This window comes from Magallana gigas, chromosome 4 (genome assembly GCF_963853765.1).
Source record: "Magallana gigas chromosome 4, xbMagGiga1.1, whole genome shotgun sequence".
Lineage (NCBI taxonomy): Eukaryota > Metazoa > Mollusca > Bivalvia > Ostreida > Ostreidae > Magallana > Magallana gigas.
The window spans coordinates 49,045,022-49,069,882 of record NC_088856.1 but is presented as its reverse complement, the minus strand read 5'-3'; the positions used below and the strand labels follow the sequence as shown (position 1 = coordinate 49,069,882).

Genomic DNA, 24,861 nt, shown 5'->3' with positions numbered 1-24,861 from the left:
GCAATACTAGTCGTAAGTATCTAGACGAAATATTGAAGTGAAAAAATATCTAAACACACAGTCTTGCAAAAGACAAAATCTTGTATAAATTAAGTTTTCTGAACTCATTTCAAATTAATTCTAAATTTCTGGGGAAACCATGTGCGTTCAAATCAGATATTTTAGGTGCAGTCTGTTCCTGAGAGAGAGAGAGAGAGAGAGAGAGAGAGAGAGAGAGAGAGAGAGAGAGAGAGAGAGAGAGAGAGAGAGAGAGAGAGAGAGAGAGAGAGAGAGAGATGTATATCATATGCATACGTACCTATACTAGTAAGTACAGTGGCGGATCCAGCGCCGGCGCGCCGGGCGCGCGCCCCCCCGTTTGATTTTTTTTTTTTTTTTTTTGTGGTAATTTTTTTCTGATCATATAAAGTCATGCTTTACTTTAATATTAAATTCAATTTGTAAAATGAAAAATACAAAGATTTATAATTTGTAGGCATATTCATGTAGAAGTGTTATTTTATTCGATATAGTTTAGTAATTACACCTATAATTGTGTACGATATTTTGAAGTATTTCTTGTTTTTATTTATTTTAATTATTTACGACCGACAAACTCATTGGTGCAATTTTTCTCCTGGACAATTATGACAAATAACAATATTATTGAGTAAAATTGCAAAAGCATACAAAATGAACAAAATTTAGTTAAAAGTCTTATCCCAGATACAATGAAATAAATACTTCTTATTTGTAAGAGCTCAATTGAAACTTTCTGCAGCTTTTGTTACTTCAAAATTATAGTCTGTCCCAAGATATTTATGCAGCACATTAGGACGATTTTTAATAAAAATACACATACCTGTGAAAGAAGTGCAATTGAGTTGAAAGGGATATTTTCCAAGATAATTTCATCGACACATTATCATCTTTCACTCAGAAAAAATCACAGGAACGAAAACAGATTCCTTACGGAGATTTATAATGGGGAATGTTTACATCTTTTCTCCATTCGGAATACACTCGGAATGCGTCGCGCAATTTTTCAACGTTATCATCCGGGCTTGCTGCAATACAAAATCTCCGTAGACATCACATTTTTTAGCATTGTATTGAAACCTGATAAGCTAACGGGGGCGTTTCGACTAAGAAATCTTGGAAATTTTTCATACTTTTGAATGAACATCGTTTGAACCCTGAGGTATTTATGAATATCAAGCAATTAAGGCAAATGTAAATCCAAAATATCTTGGGACAGAGTATAAATGTCTCATAACATTTTGGTAACATTTCTAGTGACTAAAATGACGAGAAAATAAGTAAAAATTGGCCCTCCAGACAACATGATTTTGCCTTTCAAAATATCTAGATTTCAGGAGCTTCCGGGGGCTTCTTAAAGTGTAACGTTACTCCTTTCTCTTTTGATACTGAGTGTGGATGAAAAAAGGCAATATTTTGTTTAGCATATATTCTGTTTAATGATCCAACATCCTCATGGACAATTGAGATTTTTTTTAATATTAGACATTTAAAAAAATATGGAATTTGCATTCCTCACTATTTATCAATTTTATCCGATTAAAAATATTCTTTCCGTTTTCGCACCGATTTTTTCATTTTCATATTAATATTTTCTATGCTTAAACAATTTTAATGCAAAATTTGTCGTAATTTATTGTTTTAAAAATGCTGTATAAAAAGATAAAAATGTAAAAAAAAAAATTAAGATATTCGTGACGACACCGGATGTGGGGACTCCATGGAACGCAAAATTCGTCCCCGTAGCATAACAATTTAATGGCTGACACTGGATATTTACAATAGCCGCTTAAGAATTTTTACAGGTATATATTCTCTAATGTCATACTAATTCACGATGTGACATGGACTAAGGAACACTCTTTGATAAACAAGTTATCCAATTCGTGTGCTTTTTTGACGATAGCAGCTTTCATTTAGGAAATATTTATGCAAAAGTAAGTTGTAAACAACCGAAACTTGTCGCATTCTATTCGTTTGACGTTCAGTAGTTATTCGGAATTTAACGTGCATGACACTGAAAAAGAGATTTACTGGCTCATGTGAACTCCAAACATGAATTTTAGTTGAAAGGTGAGTCAGACTTGTTCTGGAAAAAAGAATTGTCGAAATTCTCATATATTATGTTGTATGCTAATTGGAAAAATGGCGGACATCATTTAAAATATTTCTAAAAAAAGCTAAAATGTCTACATGTAAATTTAAAGAAGACAGTGTATAATAGCAGTCTTTTTTATGGTGCCTGTGATAAGTGACACAACTGCATAAATTTAAGAGCGCTAAATCTTTACATCATGCAAAGTTCATTGAATACAACAGATTTAGCAGAACATGTCTGAGCAAAATGGTCTGACAATTTTGACACAATCAGTGCAATGAGCCTATATTAATCACTTGTCTAAATGCATGCTCTTCTCTCTTGTCAGACACTAAATTCGTCTTGACTTGTGTTAAGAGAGGGAGTTTATCTTTTGTGGATTCAAAATTTATAATTTATGTACTACTTGAAGTTGCTTTATACAAAATAGGATTTTGGGGGCAATTATTATGAGTCGATTTAAAGAGTTAAAATATTGTTTGATTTTTTTTTTAAGCAGAAGGGGTTACAGAATAGGTCATTAGTTTAATTTCAAATGTGAAAAAGAAAGAAAATGTTTAACTCTATTTTCATTTACCAGATTTCAAAACTTGCAGGAAAATGTGTTTTCAAAGTAAGGATATGACTCATGTTTCAAATGGCTTAGATTTAATTAAATATGTTTTCCACTGGTTGATTTAAAAAATAAAGGGGGGGGGGGTTCTCCTATACATTCTGTATTTGTCAGAACACATAGCAAATGTGTACATAAAGAAATGCTATCATCACCCTATTTTCCTTTGCATAAATATAATGAGTAACACTATAGGATCATTCAGCTTAGTTAAGAATGAAGACATTGTTTCAATGCGTTCAGTTGGCCAGGTCTTAACTATCCTGTAATATGAACTGAATTATGATTGTCGGTACACAGGGAATAATGGTAGGGTTGTTCAATATTTTAAACATTCTTAATTACTATCTTTTACATGGAATAGTAAAATTGTTAGTATTTTGGGTAAACAAAGATATTTGACAATTGGAATTCTGAAAAAAATTCTTTTGAAACAAAATAATGTTTTACGCGTTACATGAACTGCTTTATCCTGTCCTTGTGTCTGTTCTGTGTAGGCAATTGAATTTAATTCGGGTTTGTTGCTTGACATAGCAAAAATCAAAAAGCCATAACTCCTGTATCCTTGAGTTGGTTTATTTCCATTCACTTATTAGTGACACCTTAAAAAAAAGAAGAAATCAATTACATGAACTGCTTTATCCTGTCCTTGTGTCTGTTCTGTGTTTGCAATTGAATTTAATTTGGGTTTGTTGCTTGACATAGCAAAACTCAAAGAGCCATAACTCCTGTATCCTTGAGTTGGTTTATTTCCATTTATTTATTAGTGACACCTTAAAAAAAAGAAGAAATCAATTATTGCACTTTATGGTTCAGTACAGGATACCTTCTTAAATTCTTTTAACATATGTATTACAGATACAACTTTACAATTTTTTCCTACTGAGATGACACTTTGTTCACTAGTCAATGAATTAGAACTGGTCTAGATTATTTTCAGCCATGAATTATATATTAAAAAAAATTATTATGATATGGTGATAGCCAAATAAAAGATAAAGATATTGTTATTTTCTGTGTGTTTAGGTATAGAAAAATGCAGTTATGGCCTCGATGAAGACAACCACTCGGTGTGGGTCCAGCCTGAATCTAATGGACTTACCGGAGTCACGATGAGCCTTTACATGCCACGGATAGGGAATGTCCCAGATGTAGGTCACATAGAACGGAGGGAGCATGGCCACCACGAGTAAGTCAATGTGTTCAGAGCAGGACATCTCTGACATGTAGAACTATGACAATACAATAATGCAACTCTGTATGCTTACCAAGAAAGATAACTCCATTCGGTTTAACCGTGAAAGAAAAATAACTCCTTTTGCCTGTGGAATTTTTTGACAAGAAAATTTAGTAGTTATGTTTTGCAAGCCAGCTGGGACAGTTTCAGAAAGTAAACATTACAAGAGTGAATAAAATGAAGGATAATATGCTTGTTTTCAACTCTTCCTTCATTTTGTCTTGACTAATGTTTTGCTGTATCATTTTAATGGTTTTTCCTCCCCTTTAATTTGGATAAGAAAATTGATGCATGGCAGGTCTGATCAGGTATTGTTGGGGAGATAGTTTTGATAAGCTGGCACAGTACTCCTGATGATATAGGGGGAAAGTAATTGATGACAGAAATGAAACGGAATGTGTTCTGTTAGAAATAATAAACATTTAGTCTTTTACTGATAAGAGGACATATTCAATCCACTATGGCAGTTGATGATGATTCATTCCAACTTCTAGGAGATGATGGGCGTGGGGCTAATGATGTATTGGAGGACATCTTTCATTAACACATAGTTATGATTTTAATATTCAAGTACGAATTCAGGGTTAAACATTCATTTTACAACTGTAATTTTAATGTATTAAAATATTTGATGCTGACTTCAATGTCAGTTCTGTTTACTTCGTCATTGATTTCAATGTCTGACAATTATCTTAAAAATAGTATATAATATGATGACTTAGGACAGAATAGGAATCATAAGAAGGTTGATTTCCAGTCTGCTCCGTCTTTCTTCAAAGCAGTCACCTGCCAGCTTGGTAATAGGACTGCATGTCTAATTGCATAATTAGGAAACATGCTTAATTAATGGGCTAATTAGGGGAAGCAGTTAATGAAATAATGAATGTGGTGCACCAGACGGGGCATGGGTTGAACTGCTGTGATCGCATGTCATAGATAAATAGCCTTGCCATTATCTGGGGCTGTTGGTTGTTTTTGACTCGGTATATTTTGGTCTTGTTGGAGTTACCTCCCCCTTAGGCTTTTATCTGTTCAGTGCGTTTGATGAAGCAGGATAATTCAGGCTCCCTGGGTTGATATTGCTTCAGGCAAAGCACGCATTTATCTCTGCATCACAGGTGGCAATTTGCACAAAAGCATTTCTGTGTTCCTTGGAAGGATAAGCAGAGTGCACTGAGATCCACCCCTTTGCTTTCTGTAGTAGTGGTATTTGGATGATGCGCTTGATAGAGGAGAGCGTCTTGTAGAAATCACATATTAATTCAGGAGAGTGGTGTTTTGTTCAGAATTTGCCAGGATTTGAAATATGGAGTGATCAAACCTGGTTTGTCATGTGAGAGGATGTAATTGTAAATCTGGGTCACATGGAGGATTGTGTCCTATTCCGTGTAACTGAATGGCTCTCTTCCTTCCTCAACTCGCGCATAAAATGACAGCGTAATAATCGCTGTGTTAATTTATTGTAGTACCTCAACGTTCACTCTCTGCTGCAGAAAATTCATTGAAGTTGCATGTACCTACTCTGTGTAGTGAATTTGTTGGTTACATTTCTTGTGTGGAGTTACTTTGTTTGATTGTTGTTCAGGATTTTGAAAAGTTAAGGAAGTTTTTTTCTTATCTGCAAATTTTGTTGCTGTGGAGTTATGTTCATGAATTGTAAGTGGGATTTTTTTTTACCTTTCAATTTCTTTCTCCAGTGATGAAAAATATTCTGATTATTACAACAAATTCAGTACAAAATGAACATTTACATTAAAATTTGCACTGATCTTACAGTATTACAATTGATTGGGTTTTTAAAGAGATATTTTATCAAGACTATGGATTTTTTTTTTCGAAGTAACTATTTACTATCTAGTTTATGCATCAAAACAAGTTGAATTGGACACTAGCCTCAAGTGAAATATGTACCAAGTACATGAGCACAGGTTTAGATTCAGAAAATTTTTTGTTGATATCAATTTTCCACTGATTTAATAAATAGTTTTCAATAAATTTAACAGAGCAAATTTAAATTTGTTCTAAGACAAACTACCTTAAGTTCATGGTTTAGTTAAATGACTCTTTATTTGTGTGACACCATCTGTTCAAAGTCAATTTATCTGTACTGAGAAAAAAATATAATTGATATTGCATGTGTTTTTTTCCTTATGACAAATTTATAACCTAAACATTACTTCCAGTGAAAGAACAAAAAAAAAAAAAATTAATTGCTTAAAAAAGCAGAATTCATGACTTGCCTATTGATTTTGTGGTGATACTTGCCACGAGATTGGAAGTCATTTTATCCAGACTTGAGGCAGTATCCTTGAGAGTAACTGGTACAGGAAACTTTCAGAGCTAAAAATCAGCTCAAAATAAAAATCCACAACAGAGAGGATGACAGTGGTGCATAATACGAGCTGTGGACACTTGAAAATATCTGCACAGCGAAATACCTTGGTGGTAGTTGATGTGGCGTGTTGTTATGAGTCAGAGAGAGAGTCGTATCCTGTTGTAACTTTGGCGTAATGCAGTGTTTGTCTTTACAGAGATGAGGACGCCCCCACAGCGAGTCGTGGCCCGGATCTCCCTACCCCCCAGTCCTACCCTGGCTGCTTTGGACTGCCATACCAGGTAAACATTTCACCTACACTATTCCTTTATATTATCCTAATACATCCAGTTACCTGTGCTTGCAAATTATCAAGTTACACAAGCATAATAACTGTACTTTCCTCTGAGTTTTGATTATTGAGGAAACCTTAACACATCCAGTTATCTGTTGCCTGCAAAAAGGTGTAAGTTGATACACAGTGAGCATAATGACCAAAGTCTTCCTCGGAATTATTGTTTAGGTGTTAAACAGGAAATCTTACTCACCTGTTGCTTGCATAATATCTCTGTATACAAGTACCTTCAAACCAGATAAAGCATGGGGGCTTTACTTTCCATTGAATTATGGTCTAGGTGTAAAACAAGAAATCTTATTACATCCAGTTACATTATAGCTGTTGCTTCCAAAAGAATTAGGTATACAAATGCCCATTACCTTTGAATTGGAAATCCCTCTCAACAGATCCACAAAACAAGGTGTTGAGGTCGGAATTCCAGAGATGAATAAAAAAACTGAGAAAATAATACCCCTCTTTATTTTTTGCCTTACCCTGTGTTTATAACAGGTATGTCAGGTGATCTGTTTAGTTGTAAGCACATGAACACAGCAATTAACACCTTTCTGTAGCAAGACACCTAGGAGCTTGTTAAACACCTGTCTGGAGGGCTCTAAATAACGGTTACACTCGGGAGAGAAGGTGTATTTGATTTCCTTGTGACTGAGATAGCAGTTACCTGAACAGGGTACTAGTATATCTACACCTGTATAGATAAACAGGGGCTACAAGTTAGACCTTGATATGTGTGATTAAAGGCCAACAGAGAGGGACTAATTATAACTGCAGTAGGACTGCTGTGAGCACTGCTAATCTGCTATTGAGGTGTAAATGCAAAGCATTGTTTAAGTTTCTTTCACCATGGACAATGCCTGTTAAAAACATGATCCTACAAGCTAGGTACTGGAAGATTACTCCTGGACAAAGCCGGGGAGTTTTAACAGTCTAAATACGCTCTGGCTAAAGGAATTAGTTCAACAAGCCAGCTCCCCCTTTTGTATACAAAGTATGGATTTCTTATAAGCTGAATGTACTGAGGAGTACGGCGTATAAACCTGTGTATATGTGTGTGTAGGTTCTGGAACTTCTGATTTTGGTTCTTTTTTAACCAGGTAAGATGTGAACTTATTCTTAATGTTATGTACATGGTGTATGGAGATAAAAATGTTGATTTGATATTTTGAATTCTGTTAGGAAGTTATCTCTTTTCAACCATTGAAATCATTTTGATGAAGAATTGATATGAAAGTGTACACTACTTAGATTTACTATGGAGAAAACAAATCAGTTCCAGAGAGCTTAGAAATAAGGTAGAAATGGATGCCCCAAGGCAGTAAAACTTAATCAGTCTTTCAGAAATAAAATATCTTATGTTATTATTCTGTGATGAAAACTCCACAGCACAACAAGAGCCCATGGTTGATTGATCAGCTGGGTATACAAGTCTAATTCCTTTTGTGACGCTCAATAGCAGGTTATTTCAATATATTTTGTTAACCATGGCAACAGACCAAATTCCTTCCTTATTTTGTGCAGGGGTTTAAAACGGGGACTAAACATACCTGAAGGCTGATGAGATTTCACTGACAATGTATGCTTTTCTATTGGGTTCTAATGCGTCTTTGAGAGAGCCATGCAATTTCAGTGAATAAAAAAAAAAAGTAAATCTTAATATTAAATTGGATAACATATTAAATATGCTGCATTGATATTTGAAGAGCTTTAGAAAAAAATAATCACCTAAAAGGCATAGCAGTGACAGTTTAAACTTGTTCATCCGTTGAAATCCTGTTTTTCTTTTAAAAGAAATATTGATTGAATGAAATAAGGAGGTCCACCGAACCCGGAGAACTGTTTACATACAGAAAAAGTACATTTGTGTGTTTCTATAGAGGCCATAAGCTGCTGTAGAAAGCTTTGTCAGGGACTCCAATATGTGGAAGAATTTGTAAATAAAACAACTCTTGACGGAGGCTAAATGAACCAATTTCTACATCTCATTCTCTTTATTGTTGTATTGATTGATGTATTAAGACTGCACATGGTATTTTTCGCGGGTGTTTGATTGATTTCCAAAAGTGCAGCAGGTCTCATCATGAACAGGTCATGCCTGTATACATGATTGGAAAATATAAGCAAAATAATGATAAATTTAAGGGACATGACTTCATGTGACCATACATTTGCTGATTCTTAACTTCATGCAACCCAGAGTTTGTTCAAAATATAAGATAGTTGTATAATTTGATAATAGATCAGCTATAACAGTATATAAGTGAAAGACTGTGTAAAAAAAATAATTTTAAACTCTGTACACAAAGTCAGTAAATGAATCGTTAATTTCTCTGTTTAGGACCACAACTACGGAGCCCCTCGACCTCCTACGCCCCCTCCCACACCACCCCAACCCCCGCAGCAGATGCTGATGCCACCCCTGGCCCCTCTCACCCCCGACAAAGGCCACATAGAGGTAGAGGATGTGGGTAGCAGTGCCGGGCTCCCCATCACCCCGCCCGAGATGGTCCCCCCCAAGGAGGCGGATGATGACAGCATCACCAGGTGTATCTGTGACTTTGTGCACGACGATGGCTACATGATATGCTGTGACAAGTGCAGGTATGATGATGATAATGTCAATGGTTACATGATATTTTGGTAAGATAATGATAATGTTTACATGATATGCTGGTAGGTTAATGATAATGGCTACATGATAGGCTGTGATAGTTGTAGGTTAGACAAGGGTTTGGATTATCCCTAGCTTAATGGGCTTGATATGTTATTGAAATTTGCAGTCTTAAAATTGCATGGATACATCAACATTAGATTGCCAAATTTAATGCAGGAATTTATTTGTGTACCTATTCTGTTTATATGTAATCATAATTGTTACATGTCATGCCCCATGAGGCCCTGGTATGGAAATAAATTCTATTCTATTCTATTCTATTCGATATGTTATGAAGAGGTATGATGAAACTTGTTTAGGCAAGATTTCATCAGTTTCATTAGCCTTGACAAAATTTCATGACCCATTCTGGGTAGCATAAGGAATTTAAAACCTTTAAAGTAGAAGAAGGAAATAGACTCCAAATAGTCAATTGTCATAGCATTCAGTTCTAATATTTCTCATAAAAGGCAAACAAGGAAATAATAGTGAAACAATACAGACTGGGGTCATTGCTAGGTCAAAGGTCACAGACAGTATCCTGTGTCATACAGCAATAAACACAGAAATGAGATTAAAGCAAAAGTCTGTCTATGTAGAAACCAGGGTACGGAAATTAGTGTGTAAATATCATATTGTATAGAAATGGGTTACATATGGAGATTTTAAGCAAAGATCTGTTTGTATTTTAATTGGTGTGTAAATATCATATTGTGTAAAAATAAGTTGAAATATACATTTGATGAAGATTTGTGGCAAAGATCTGTTTGAATGACCAGGGTAGGGAAATTGTGGTGTTAAAACCATATTGTATGAAAAAGACTGTAAAAAACTCATGACTGAGATTGAAGCAAAGTTTTGTATGAAATATAACAGGAGTAGGGGAAATGTCCTGTAGAAACTAATATATTGTCTCTATTAAGAAATGATCTCTTCGTAAAGATACCAGGGTAAAGAAAATGCAATGTAATATCACTCTATCTAATCTTGGTCCTCTCTGTGTTTTTTTTCAGTGTGTGGCAGCACATTGACTGTATGGGGGTGGACAGGAACAATATCCCCGAGTCTTACTTCTGTGAACTGTGTGAGCCCCGCCCCCTGGACCGAGAGTCGGCGCGACTGATACAGCTGAAGAAGAAAGAGTTCCTCGACACTCTGACAGGTAATAGTTCAACCAGAAAGACGGGCTGTAGATTTGTCAGTTTCTCAAGGCTCTGTTAAATATTGTTAAAATTACACTGACCATGGGGATAAATTTAATTTTCAATGAATATTTTATCAACCAATGTGTCGGTGCTAGTAAGGACATATATAATTGTGATTTCTTCCCTTTAAATCAGATTATTACATGTTACGTAAAATGAAGGAGTGGGTGATGGTTTGTGTTACGCCATAGGTCTAATTTACATAGGCTCAATAGGATGCAAAAATTTACACATGAACAACAAGGGAATTTCCAAATGTTTTTTCCTGGTTCTGTGAAAGAAACATAAATGACTTAATCTGAAAAAAAGTATCAATGTAAATTGAGATTGATATACATGTACTTGTCTTCTTAATTAAGTGGGTTCATGCAGACTGATGGATTTCTGTTGTCTTTAGTTGACACCTTATGATCTGCTCTATGATTGGCTGTATGATTTATTGACTGATGTAACCTTTGCTCTGATTGGTAGACTCGAGTGCCACAGACACAGACCCAGAGGAGGAAGCCAACAGACAGCTGTCTCAGCAGCAGCAGCAACAGGGAGGGGTGGATCTCTTGGGGGCCAAAAAACTCAAGACCAAAAAACAGCGCAACAAGTCAGGCAACAACAACACCAACAATGGCAACAAGATGTCGGAGCTCAAACAACGCAAAAACAACAGGAAAGAGAAGCGTGACATCAAGAAGGAGAAGGAGAATAAAGACGCAAACAAGAAACACCAAAGAGTAAGCCTTCAGTGTTCTGTCTTGAATTGGTTGAGTATTGAGTTTCGATAGGGAAGTCCTGAGCTTCAGATTCACACCGATATGTTGGTGAAAAGTAGAAATGAATGCCATTTAAGACTAGAAAACACCATGATGCATTGTTAGAGATACAAACAAGATTTTTGTTTTGGTGATAGTGTATAGCTAAGATGTACAGGTTAAGCAAATAAGAAATTTTCCACAGAAAAGTTGTATAAATGTGCTCTTTGGATTGGGAGGAAATGCTTTTGATAAATACAAAGATAAAAATAAAACCAGTGATGTAATAAGCTTTTGTACACACTTTCAAATTTAAACGAGAAAAATATTTATCACTTTAACTCTCATTGCTGCATTCTTTCCAGGTTATAAATAAAGATACATCTGCAGGATTGAAAACAAAGAAAATGAAGGTAAATAAGAATCCTGTGGTTTTCAATTAACAATGGAGCAGTTAATTAGGGGTTTTTGGGGAGTTGAGAACTGTGTTGACTCTCAGCCTGCCTCTTGACTTTCTCTATAATGAGTGTTTCGTATGTCTGTTTCAGTTGGAGAAAAACAAGAAGCCTGGACTGTCGCTGGTGATTAACGAGAATGCACAGCAGGATCCGTGGGACAGCTCCTTTAGGTGAACACTCGTCCTATATTGACCTTGCAGTCACATATTCTAGCATTCTGAATGGACAACATACACACACGTTTTAGCCTTCATTATCAAGTTTATGGACAACTCTGTTTAATTATTTTGATAGACAAAAAATTTTTTGCTGAGAATTCATGTAAGCAGTCGTACCGGCATTATGTGACTGTCTATCTGAACACCAGTTATTATTTTAAACCAAAAAATTTCTGTTGGCAATTTTTTGTTTATTTACAATCTGACTTTTCTGTGATTTACATGTACTAGTACATGTACCTGTATGTGCCTGGCTTTATTGGTTCTTGGAACTGGAGAAGGATGCAATCTTATTAATTATTAATTAGATTTATAAGTGCAATGCTAGACATGAGTGTTTTGATAACATTTCTTGTCTAGAACAAAACAAGCCTATCAGTGCTCCAATGAAGGAAGCAAATTTGTAAATACACTTGTTAAAAACACCAGGGTGAGAATGCTGGGAAATAAGAGAGATAGAACAGCATCGACCTTTAGTCATGAACATAATTAAACCAATTAACAGAAAACATTATCTTCTTTATTAAACACTTGAAAGTTCTCCACTCGGCACTTGATACAATACAAGGACTTCTTCCAGTATAATCTTACTAATCGACCCTGAGGGGTACTAGATGAGAATAACTATAGCCCCACACTTCAGATCTGCATAGAACACTCTGTTGTGTCTGGCAAGATAAGAACGGGGGGTTTCCGATCGTACAGGGAAGTTGTTGTTTTTTGTGATGTATTGGTTTGTATGACCCTGTGTGACCTTGGATTGCTGGGTGTTTTTCAGCCCCTGGGTGGACAAGTATGAAGAGGTGATCGAGAACCGCTACTCCCAGGATATCCTCAACTCCTTCCTAGCCAAGAAGATCAATGGTGTTTATGTAAGTGTAAAAGATAATGTTTGTACTTATTTCATCACTTTGTTGTTCTTACAATGAATCATGTTAATAACGAAGTGCTAGGGATGAGCGATTTTACTTTAAAGTAAATACTTTGTTATAAACGTAATTCGTTATATCCGTCAAGTTAACAACATGTAATCTAGTTACAGGGAATGAAAAGCACTACACTGTAGGCGTCAATTCATTATAAGCGTGTTTGCTGTAACCATGTTTTACTGTATTTAAAAAATATACGAACTTGTGTAGTTTGCTTGAATTGTTGAAATATTTAATCTCTTGATAATGAAATAATGAATCGTTGTAGTTAGCTCCATTTGTTGAAATATTTGAAAGGTGCTTGTTATAGCTAGTGTTGTGACATCTCTTTCTTTTCTGTAGCCCCCAGAAAGTAAAGGGTTAGGTGGGAACCCAAGGGTACAACTGTGTCATGTGACAGAAGTCAACAAAAACAGAAAGGTAAGACCACAGCAGACGCTGGGATTGAGAAGATTCCTTTTTGCTGGTCATAAGAAGGTTTCTGCTTTTATATTTAATAAATATAATGTTGATAAAAGACAAAATATTGGAGATACCTAAAATACCATTGCTTACTGCTGTTTATCATTGCAAACTTGTCGGTCCACTAGATGTGTAAAAGAACTTTATACTATAAACTTGGTAGCTATAGTATTTTGGTTGATTTTGATTGACAGGGCTTGGAGGCGACTGAGACAATAGGAGAAGGGGAGGCTGTTGTGGAGTACATAGGAGAAGTCATGTATAAAGACCAGTTTAACAAGGAGAGCTTCTATAAACGGTGAGTAGACCGCACCTCACAAATACAGTGTACAGGGCACTGGCTGATCTATCCGTACTGAACATTGTAATTTGTGTTTATAGTATGTTTTATCACATTGGTCTTATTTTTTTTGCAGATTAAATCCATTTGTGTTGTTTTACTCTAAATATGATGATATGGATATTTGTATTGATGCCACGTCCTATGGGAATATTGCACGCTTCATTCGGCGATCTTGTAAAGCTAATGCAGAGGTAAGACCTGAACCTTGGAGCAATGAGATGCAGAGATCTATAATAGTGCTTGATGAACATTAATCAGAATGAGAAAATATGATCCTTGTCTAAATAATCACTAAGAAAAAGCCAGGTTCCATAAACTATTAGAGAAGGTGTTTACATATACATTTGATGACTTGTAATATTTGTGAGTTGAATGTTGGTGATTTTTACAGGTGAGCCATGTGGTACAGAATGGTTGTGTGAATTTCTATGTATACTCCACCAAGGTGATTCCCCGGGGGTCAGAGATCACCATCCCCTACGACTATAATTACAAGGACTGGTAAGATAACTTGTGTATTTATAAGAGCTGAGAACTGGAGTTTGAAACAATGTTTTGTGAATTTTTGTAAGAAGAGTTTTTGAACAGAAGTTATTATTTTATTTTTTGTATGTTTACAGCACCTACTGTGTGGAATGTGCCTGTTTGAGAAATAACTGCCCTGTTGCCAAGTTCTTTAAAAAGAGGATGAACTCCAACATCAAGTAAGATATTTTTGTGCTTAATGCTTGTATGTATAACTTCTAAATCATATTGATATCTTAGGCCTCATTGTGTTAAAGTTATGTAGAAAACATGCAATTGAGGCTTTGTGATAACATATGCATCTTTTTGCATATTTATCTTGTACCCAAGCAGTAAATTTACTTGCAGATATTCCTGTAGATAGGGAAATTAATGTACATTAAATGGATACTAATATTGTTAATGATTGTGTTCTGTATATTTTTAGAAAAGACAAATCCCCTCAGAGATTGCCAAAACTTCCTGTGAAATCACCGATTAAAATCCACATCAAATCTCCTGTCAAAAAGTCGCCAGAGGAGTTATCTCCCCCTGAAAGTGTTGCAGATGTTAAATCACCCACTACTGAAATACCAGAACAAGTGGTGAGCGTTAGTGTCAGGAAAAGTAAAAAAGTTAGTGTCAGGAATGTTTAGTCAAAATGATAGCACCAGGAAAAATCAGTCAAAATATTTTTGTCAGGAAGAAAAATGAATTCAATTGTAATTGCGAGGAAAAATACTGTATCAGTAAACATATGTTAGCGTTTGGAACAGTATTATTCAAAACAGGAAAGGAGTTGTATTTTCGAATATAAAAAAAGGAAAATCTCAAACGTTTAAGTTCTCAGCTGTTTATATTAAAGGGGAAAAAAACCCCCTGAATATTCCAAATCTAAACAGAAATGAAAATGTATAGCTTACATTATGTCAAAGTAACATTGAATTTTATGTGGCTGCAGGTATCTAAAGTGGAACCTGTTGAACAAATGGACAATAATTCCATGTCTGGAGATTTAATGGAGGCTTCCCCAAGGTCAGACGATGAGGAAACGGGTCAAATTAACCCTAATGCACCAATGTCGGAGTCAGCTGCCTCACATCATAAAATGGTAAAAATTATGTCTGTAATCATCAACATTAAAGGAATAAAGCAATATGATATTTCTAGATTGTCTCATTTCATACAATTGATCGCTTTGTTATCGTTGATATTCATAATTCAGTGGAGACATGAAAGAACCATTGATGAGTTAATTCAACACAAATTAAAAAAAATAAAATTATAAGAAATGTCATATTGACCCCGCTGAATCCTTTTTCAGACAAGAGAAGAAAGGAAGATGGAAGCCATCATGAAGGCATTTGAGAAATTGGAGAAGCGAGAGGAGAGAAGGAATCAGGCACTGAGCCGAATGGAGAGGAAAAGTACAGACACCCGCAAAGAGGAGAAGGTGGGTGAAGATCACGCTATTGTATGTGTTATCTGTTCATCTGGTACATGAACTTTATACATCTGATACATGTACTCTGTAAATCATCTACATGTACTATATAAATTAGTTTAATGTACATGTACTACATAAAAAAGATAAATAATTTTAGAAAAGCTGATCTATATGAAAATAGGTTCTAGTTATAACCAAAGCTTGACTTTCACAGCCTGCTGAAAAGGTGGAGAAAATACCCGTAAAGAAAGAAGAAAAGAAAGAGAAGCCACCTCAGAAAGAGACCCGGTCCAGAAAGAAGGAGGAGGAGGCGGTCATTGAGGTCCCACAGGATCCTCTACCCCCCATGGAGATGGAGTCCACCCCAGAGGAAAGTGTCCCCCCTGAGGTGGCACCAGTTGTTGAACAACAGCCTGCTCTTGTCAAGGAGACAAGACCCAGGCCAAAAACGTAAGTGTTTCTTGATGGTTGTTGCTGTAAACATTGAATAAAGATTTACAAAAGTGTGTAAGGTTTTGTAATGTTGCTTTTGATATGTTGTTAATGAGCTGCCCTTTTGTTTGCGTTACAGGAGGAGAGCAAAACGAGTGTCCTCCAGAAGGTAAGATGTTATTTTTGTTGTTGAATGAAGTACTACTTTTTGGAGGAGAATTGTTAAGATATTCTTATTTAAGAAATGTGTTAGGTTAACTGAAACATAGAGCTCTGAAGGACCATGTTCACCAAAGTTGTGGCCAATGAACTTTGATAGACATACTGATACATGTATTGTTTGGTTTGTAGAAGGAACCGAGCTGGTAGTGGTAATGCTGTGTCTGAGCCGTCGCTGTCAGTGGACGCGGCCGATGAGAGCTCCATCGTCCCCCAGCCAGCCCCTCCCACCATGCCTAACAGCTGTCCCAACACCCCACTGGTCACCACCGACACAGCCAACGTACCCCCATCCTTCAGATTCCTCAAAACCAAAAAGGTGAGTTCAAAGGTGGTTATTTAAATAATGAATCAATGCATACTATGAAGTCAGATTTATTTCTGTAAGTCTTAAATGGTATTACAAGTTACTTAGTACATAACAAATTTCAAAATGTTTTATCTCGCCTTGCTGTAAGCATGTTTACTTGATGATTTATATGGGCAACACTGATAAAAGCAGAGGGAATTAAGATGGTTATGTTATTATTGAAGAGAAGACATAAAATCATAGTATTATGTACATTGTTAATTCTAGCACCTGATGAATGAGTGGTTGCATGAAAAGAGCCAGGATGTTGTGACGGCGACGTCGTCCCCGGCCAAGACGGAGCCCCTGGAGGTGAAGGTCGAGGACGACACAATGTTTGTGACGTGTCTCCCGAGCCCACGGAATGCCATGGAACATCTCCGACGGAACAGTCACAGCTCCGGATCCTTCCGTCCAGTTATCAATGTAGAGAGCAGTATCGGATCGGCCAAAAAGGTAGGCTTTAAGATATACACATCTATTAAATAGATGTTAGAGTATAAACATATATCTATTTAGGAGGTTATGTTTTGCTATATCAAACAGATTGTTAGCCCCCAAATGTACAGTGCAAGGAATGGTTGTTAAAACTTTTACTTGATTTTTGTAGCGTTGGTTGCGACAGGCCATGATTGAGAAGCCCAAGTCGGATAGTGGATCCAACTCTCCCAACACAACCGGGGGAACCAACGTGATAGGGGGAGGTAACACGACGGGGGGAGGTAATGCCAGCCCAGGAATGCCCAGCCCAGGGGCCTCACCTCCTGGAGGTAAACAACACTTTGACTTTTTTCATTTTCAGTGGTCCCTGACCAATATTACTTAATAAGCAGGGCTGGAAATGTCTATTTATGCTCAACTATCCATTGAGAAGTAATTTCACTATGATAGTGATTGAGTCATGCTACAGCTTGCTGTACTTTGTTTCAGACTTTGTTACCCCTCTTAAGAAAAGGAGGATGGCAAGAGAGTCAGTGGATGGTCCCCAGAGTGCGGGCCCCTCTACTTCTTCCCCATTGTTGGCCCCTACGGTCAGTCAGTTTGGAGAATTGGAGGGACAACCCACGGAGGTTGCCCAGGAAGAGAACAAACCTTTTTTTCCAAACTACACCCCCAGTGTAAAGGTAATAGCTGTATGTTTAATATACTAGTCATATATTTAAGAATGGTTCATTTGAGATTGATGTAAAATTATGGAGAGGACAGAAATGAGGAATCGTCTGGTGCCCAATGATTTCATCTATCATTCTTTCTATACTGCAGTATTATTTAAGAAAAAAATTTGGTTGCATTTCAAATAAAAACATTAAAATCTCTAATTAATGTACATGTAGATGGAGATTCCGAAGAAGAGAGCCTTCGTGAGTCCCCGAGATTTACGGAAAGCCAGTATTCGTGATTCTATGGAGAGTGAAGTGTCCGACTCCTCAGTGACTGTCTCCTCGCGACTGTCCGTCGATCAGTCTTCGGACTCAGAACATGAACAGACTCTGTGTCCTCAGAAAGTTACGGGTAGTAATAGTATAATTCATAGTGAACTGGTCAGCATGGAAGATCGGACTTCTGGGATAGACCAGTCGTTACTGAGTGACACCAGTCACACGTGTGAAGTGACCAACAGTTCAGCAGAGGAGGATCATAGCTTAAGCTGTGGAGGGCAGGAGGAGGGGGAGAAACTGGATTCAACCAGTGATTCTGTTCAGAGACCTGTAGGACTAAACATCGTGGAGGAAGACGAAAATGTTTCCAGTGGGCAGCAAGCAAGACCCTCAGTGGTGGAAGAGGAGGAAGAAGAGGTGGAGGTGGAGGATGAAAGTGTTTCTGTGGACATGGATGTAGGTGCAGTGGACAGTACGGAAGATCAGCAGAAGAATTCAACAACCAGGAGAAGTGTGTGTGATAGTACATCTCGCTCGGATACTTGTAGCATTGGAAGCTCATCAAGGGTTGACTCAGCAAATATCAGTGTCGTGGAGGATTCTTGTAGTACTTCTAACATGGAAGATGTGTGTCGACCATCTTCCATGGCATCGCAATCCGAGGCTAGTGTTAGTGTAGTGGAACCCCAGTGTGTGGACAGCAGTACTGACATGCTATCCCCACAGACCCAGGAAGTCAGCATGGAAGTGGATGAACTCCCAGAGGAGAGCCACTCTCCACAAGAAGTGTCCACAGTGGAAGAGAGGCCAGCAGGAGTGGACAGTAGTGTGGATAGTAGCAGTGACCAGCAGGGAGGCAGCAGGAACTCAGGGGGAGGCGGGGTCAGCAGTAGCAGTGAGCTACAGCTGGAGGATTCTCTTGTGGAGTCCACCCACTTGTCTGAGGGAATCAGTGTCTCTTCCTCTGCGGTCGTGACCTCAGATCATTCTGTGACGGAAAACGACATGGTGGATAGTTCTGTGTCGGATAGATTCGAGATCACAGTGGAGGCAGAATTAGTGAACTTGTCGGATATTGGTCAGAATGCGGTAGACAATACTGTGTCGTCTAATCAGGGTAGTAGTTTTTCCGGGGTTAGGCAGTCTGAGGAACTCTGTTCTACCTCCACCTTTCACGAGGAGATGGGGTCAGAAGTTCATGTGGAGGATGATGGTTCAAGGTCAGACTCTATCACTGTGACCACACCATCAGAGCTGTCCGCCTCCCCAGCAGACTCTGAACCAGCCCAGGGTACCAGCACCATGGAGCCTGAATCAGAACCAGTCCCGGCTAAAAAAAAGGTAATGAACTCTTAAAGGATGGAAATCTGTTGTGTTGGTGTAACATAGAAATGTCTCTATCTCTGATATCCTTGATACCAGTCTTGATCCATTCTGTTGATGCTTTCAAAACATACAGGAACATGTATTGTACTAAAGGATATTGTTTTGAACATTAAAAAACTTCCATGATATAATATTACTTTAATGATATCTTGTCAATGGTTTTAAAATTCTGTAAGAAACATGAACATTTATAAAGTTGTATCATATCCTGTACTCATTACAATACATTTGATCTGATTTATTTAGGTCAGTCTGCTGGAGTACAGAAAAAGATTAAAGGAAAAAGGACCCACTAGTACATCACCGTCTACTTCATCACTATCTTCGTTATCATCATCATCAGTTCCACGGCCCTCATCAACATCATCACAAAGTCCCTCATTCAATGTACACACCCGTCTCCCATCCCTACCATCTCTGCCATTGTTTGACACATCTCCATCCAAAGACTCTTCAGCGCAAAATCATCGTCAGTTCAAAAGTAAGTCCAATTTTTGATGATATTAGATAACTGTGCATCAAAATGTTATTTTATTGTTAATGTCGCACACAAACTTGTACACGACTGAAAACAGATCATTTATATGTGTGATGTAACAATTTCAGGTTCGTCTGATCTCATAAGACGCAAGTCGACTGAGGCCCCAAAGAGGGAGAAGCCTCTTAGCCTTGCTGAGAGGCTCAAAAAGGAGTTTGGATTTGAGGATTCAGAGGATGAGAGTGGCAAAGATGGTAAGGGCACTCCTTGTCAGGTTGTTCCTTCCTTGGTGTGTGTGTGTGGAATAGCTTTTGTATTACCTTAATGAACGCACAGTATTTGCAATGGAGGTTGTTATCTGTTAGATAGAACTTTAAGTATTTCAACTGTTAAGTAATGTTTATTTGACAAAATCTTTTGATTAAAAAGAGTAATATTACTAGTCTATTTCTAACCATAAAATCATTTATGATCAGTTGAAAGTTTAGTTTTAAAAAATAATCAATTTAACATGGCCAAATATGAATATTTTGATGAATACGTCTTTGAATATAAACTTTTTGATTGATTTCATTTGAACGCTGACTTTTGCACAAATCACAAAGTTTTTTCCTATAAAAAGCTCGATATCGCTTGTTTATTACCTTGTCTTCTCTGGTGAACCAACAAACCATTGCTTAATTCTAACCTTTTTAGAGAGAAGCCGCTTGAGGAAGTCATCACATGACATGCCCCCTCCTCCCCCTCCCCCACCCTCCGCGGGGGTGGGCTCCCAGCCATATGGTGAGTGTTGGCAGACCGGCTTATTACATGCCGTGCACTGTCAAAGTCATATGGGACATTAGTATGGATAGTTTATTTACTTAGATTTTAGTCTGTTTGCAGAATAAGGATAATTAGAATTCTATTTTTTGGATAATTTTTGTGTGTTGTTAATACCATTTTACCTTTGCACATATCTATGTTCATTGCACACAGATGTTGTAGTCATGATTAAAAGCAAAATCAATGCAATATACACAACTGTTGTCAGAAAGAAAGCACCATTTGTTCCATTTAATCATTGTGTGGTCTTTTTTAAAGGACTATATATGATATGGGCCTAAAATGGCCCCCTAAAATGAACTTGGTCCTTTTACTGTAATTCTTTATTTTCTTTGTACAGATATAAATGTGGTGTTTTTACATAATGTTCATTTTGATTCAACTGCCCACAATTTAGAAATGTGACATCGTAAAGACAACCTTTTCCTGCCATTTTGGCATTTTTAGCATAAAACAGCTTGTTTTCAAGCAGTTTTTCTTTCAAAAAACATAGAGCATATGCTTGAACAAACAAAATATTTTAATCAGAGACTTATCTAGCCGAGACTTGAAGTGACAAAAAAAATTTCCGTGTTCAAGCATGGGCTCTATATTTCCCATTCGTAAAAAGATAAGAAAAATGTCAATTTTTGACCAATTTTGATTGAATTATAGAAATAGCGTCACTTCCGACATCATATACGGCAAGTGAGTGCAAATAAATCAAATAAATAGGTGAAAAATATATTTTATATCAACTCTTCTAAAAAAATAACATAACATTTTATTGCACCCAAAACACTTTAAAAAGTAGTGAATTATGGGGGCCAAATTTAACTCATATCATATATAGTTCTTTGCACTTAAAAATCACCACACTAGTCACAAGCTAAACAAATTTCTCTGTAAATGCTTGATGTGTAGCAAGCATGTTGTAATGTTCTATTAAGATGATGTTGTCAATTTTTCACCAGAAGCTGTTCCAGAGCCTCCACCTCCCCCTCATCAGCCTCCACAGCAATCTGGCGGGAACTTCAAGGCCCCCATGGTGGGGGGATACAGCGTCCAGCCTCCTCAGGCACCCCACTCCATGCATGGGGAAAACCCACACAGACTACCCTCCCCAGGACTGGTGCCAGTGCCCCCCATGGTTCCCCCTCCCCCTCAGGGGCAACACGGAGGAAGTCTGCTGATGCCTCCACCTCCAGGACAACTGCCACCCCTGATGAACCATGGTGGACCCCCACCCCAGCCTGTGCCCCCACCAGGCCCGGTGCCACCGCCGTCTAATGGGCCACTGGGCAGTCAGATGGGACAGGCACCACCTGTTGTTGGGAAGAAGATCCCCTCCCTGATGTCCATACCTTCCTATCACACAAAGGGCCGGGGAGGAAGTAACCACACCCAGGGAGGAAGTAACGCAGCCAACCTGGCCCAGCCTGTTAATGGACACCATGACCAGAACCAGCAGCCGTATGGGTCCAAGCCTGGTTAGTGTCCGATTATAAATCTAGATAACATTCATATTAAAGATACTAATTTCTTTAGTAATTTAAGCGTGAACTTAAGATGCTCATTTCTTCTGATATTTCATTGAGTGGATGTTAAAGATGCTCATTTCTTCAAATATTTAGTATAGTGTGAATTTCAGATACTCATTTCTTTGTATATCTAGATTAATGTGAACTAAAGATTTTCATTTCTTCATTTATTAATTTAGTCTTGTAAGAATACCAAGAAAAATTGAGAGTCAATGAAAAGTTTGAAGGAATACAATATCCAGTGAGCAATGTTGTGATAATAAGCTCATTTTGTTGTTTCTTTTCTTTTGTAGGCCTGCCACCACACATTCAACAACCATTCACCAGTGTGGCTCCACCTGCAAACTTTGCACACCCTCCTCCTCAGCCAGTGCAGGCCCCATATTCTTCAGCACCGCCAAACCAGCAGTACCCCCCTCCCCCTCAGGCCTTGTCCCAGCCGCCCTACCCCTCACAACAGCAGCAACAGGGACAGCATTTCATGCCCACACCCTCCCATCCAAGTCACTATCAGACTCCCCCACCCCCTCCCCAGCCCCAAACACCAACCGGTCAGTATGTACCCGCACCGAGCCCATCACCAGGAGGATACCACTCAACTCAACACCAGGGGGCAGGGGCTCCGTACAGCCAGGGGGGCGTGGGGTCGTACAACAGCTACCAGACCTCTCCATATCAACAACCCCCTCCCCCACCCGCCCCAAATGGCCATCAGCTGAGAGACTATAACCACAGTTATAAGAACTCGCATGACTCGGAACAGCAATCCCATTACAATCACTCGCCTAAGAACTATCATGGGTCGTCCTCCTCATCACATCGACAGAAGTCGAAGAAGTCCAAGCATCGGAAGTCGGGAAGCTCCAGGTCGTCTTACTCGGACTATCACTGAGTCAACGCTCTATTTATTTCATTGTTCTCTGTCTATATTATTAGTTGTCAGAAGTATTTTTTTAATACTTCATGTTTGTTTGGTTTTTTTTTTTTAAATTGCATTTAATTGGTTTTAAGTTATTTAAAAAAATTAACACAACTAAACCTCAATACATGCTTTTTGAAGGTCACACATGCAAAGATGGGTTAAATGATTTTAAGTAGAATGGTTATGGTGCCTTAATTTTTTGTTTTTGCCAAGAAATTTCTGAAGAAATAAAAATTTGTATTAGATCATGCCATTAATTGGAGAAAAGAAAAACTACATGGGTTAGATATGTGTATTATACATACATCTACACACGCACACACCTACACACGTCTGTGATACTGCCACATCATTTACACACCCTACATACACATCACACTCATCTGTACATACTGCCATGTAACTTACTCTGTAAATAGTGAAAATCTGCTTGTACAGTCTCCATGCTGTGAATAATGAGGAAGTCGAGCTATAGTGCTACACCACTGCCCTACCCCACCCCACTCACCCCCACCCCCATATCTTACTCTGTGTTTGTGTAGATTGATGTAGATAGAGAGTGTATATATATACTATACATGTACATATGATTGTAGAGAGGTTAGTTAAGACTTGGACAAGCTGCACTGACGGCCTTGCCATCAGATCATGGTTATTCAATGGCAAGGGCCAAATGCAGAAATTCAGTCAACACTTGATCAATTTTTTGAGCATGAATGAACAATTTTTCCTCCCCTTTTTAACACAGTGGGTTTGTCTGGGGGGTTGGTTTGGTTGTTTAGGGGTCAGGCAGTGGAACTTTGGTGGTCTGTATAAAGCAGGTTTGTTTATTTTTGGAATCTTTGTAAATAGTGTACATAGTAGGAACCAGTATGGACTTAACTGTTGTGAATGCAGCTTTCATGTTGTATGCAGTAGTTAGAATTTGTGAGAGAGAGAGACTTATTGTTCCCCGAGTTATCAAGGTCATCTTTTCCTCTCTGCATTTTTTGTCAGCTTTTAAAATAACTGTCAATTAAGGTATATATATATGTTTATCACATTTGTTCATTTTATTTTTCGACAAAAATGGCTTTTTCTTTCTTTTTCTGAATTGTTCTTGTTGTTGCATTTATTTTTGACAGATTTATTATTCTTTTTTTTTTTAAACAGTATACCACAATATTTCTGGGGTACTTTTTGTCTCCTTTATAAATTGTAGTGTCAGTTAGTGTGCTTTAGAAAAATCGAAATGCGAATTTTTTTTCCTGAAATGTTATCTTGAGCAACAAATGGTATGTCTGTGTGTCAGAGGAAAGCTGCAGTTAGTGGGAACAGCTCAACTTTTATGTCAGAGGCATTGTACTAAATCTATGAAAAAATACAAAGAAAATACTGAGTTAACCCTTGTTATTGTTGTCTTTAATATCAAAGATGCCTCAAACCGAGGGGAACAAAAAGAACATGAACAGGGCAACACTACCTCAACGTTTTCACGGGTGAAGTAGCTTACAACTACCATTTCTATAGAGACGTCGGGCATCAATTATTGCCATTTGGACGAAACAAGCATGATTGTGGGCTATGCTTGATCAACTTGTACAGATTGCATTAAATACTAAGTCTTGAAATTTGTTGCAAGAATAGCTTGCGTTAAAAATGAAATGTCTTTGCCAACTGATGCTTAGTACGTGTAATTATCAATCTGCCTGGAGTATTAAAAGGGATCCTGATACAAATTGAAACTATAAATGAAATACTTTCACCAGTTTAGA

The 24,861-nt window shown here is 37.6% G+C and overlaps 1 protein-coding gene across 9 annotated transcripts; it reads left to right on the top strand.

Annotated features, from left to right (window-relative positions):
- Nucleotides 1-1,726: 1,726 nt before the first annotated feature.
- LOC105348314 (inactive histone-lysine N-methyltransferase 2E) lies at nt 1,727-24,490 on the top strand. 9 transcript variants are annotated; one of them, XM_011457676.4, is made up of 29 exons: nt 1,727-1,823; nt 3,756-3,918; nt 6,498-6,582; nt 8,971-9,233; nt 10,299-10,447; nt 10,962-11,218; nt 11,602-11,649; nt 11,785-11,864; nt 12,691-12,784; nt 13,184-13,261; nt 13,498-13,601; nt 13,720-13,837; nt 14,038-14,147; nt 14,267-14,350; nt 14,599-14,755; nt 15,112-15,261; nt 15,475-15,603; nt 15,812-16,047; nt 16,169-16,198; nt 16,381-16,567; nt 16,826-17,053; nt 17,208-17,367; nt 17,528-17,721; nt 17,932-19,317; nt 19,609-19,843; nt 19,969-20,094; nt 20,537-20,623; nt 21,619-22,134; nt 22,479-24,490. In XM_011457676.4, the coding sequence occupies exons 2-29, from the start codon at nt 3,842-3,844 to the stop codon at nt 23,075-23,077; spliced, it is 5,967 nt and encodes a 1,988-aa protein (XP_011455978.3). In that variant the 5' UTR covers nt 1,727-1,823; nt 3,756-3,841; the 3' UTR covers nt 23,078-24,490. The 9 variants fall into 9 exon arrangements, with proteins under 9 accessions (XP_011455978.3, XP_065938752.1, XP_011455976.3 ...); XM_066082680.1 differs by having other exon boundaries at nt 14,599-14,785; nt 21,622-22,134; XM_011457674.4 differs by having other exon boundaries at nt 14,599-14,785.
- Nucleotides 24,491-24,861: the final 371 nt, after the last annotated feature.

Bases quoted from the DNA above. Each gene is read 5' to 3' on its own strand.
- LOC105348314 (XM_011457674.4), top strand. From the start codon at position 3,842: ATGAGCCTTTACATGCCACGGATAGGGAATGTCCCAGATGTAGGTCAC. The intron at 17,368-17,527 runs GTAAACAACACT...ACTTTGTTTCAG, and splicing joins AGGGGCCTCACCTCCTGGAG to ACTTTGTTACCCCTCTTAAG. The intron at 19,318-19,608 runs GTAATGAACTCT...TGATTTATTTAG, and splicing joins CAGTCCCGGCTAAAAAAAAG to GTCAGTCTGCTGGAGTACAG.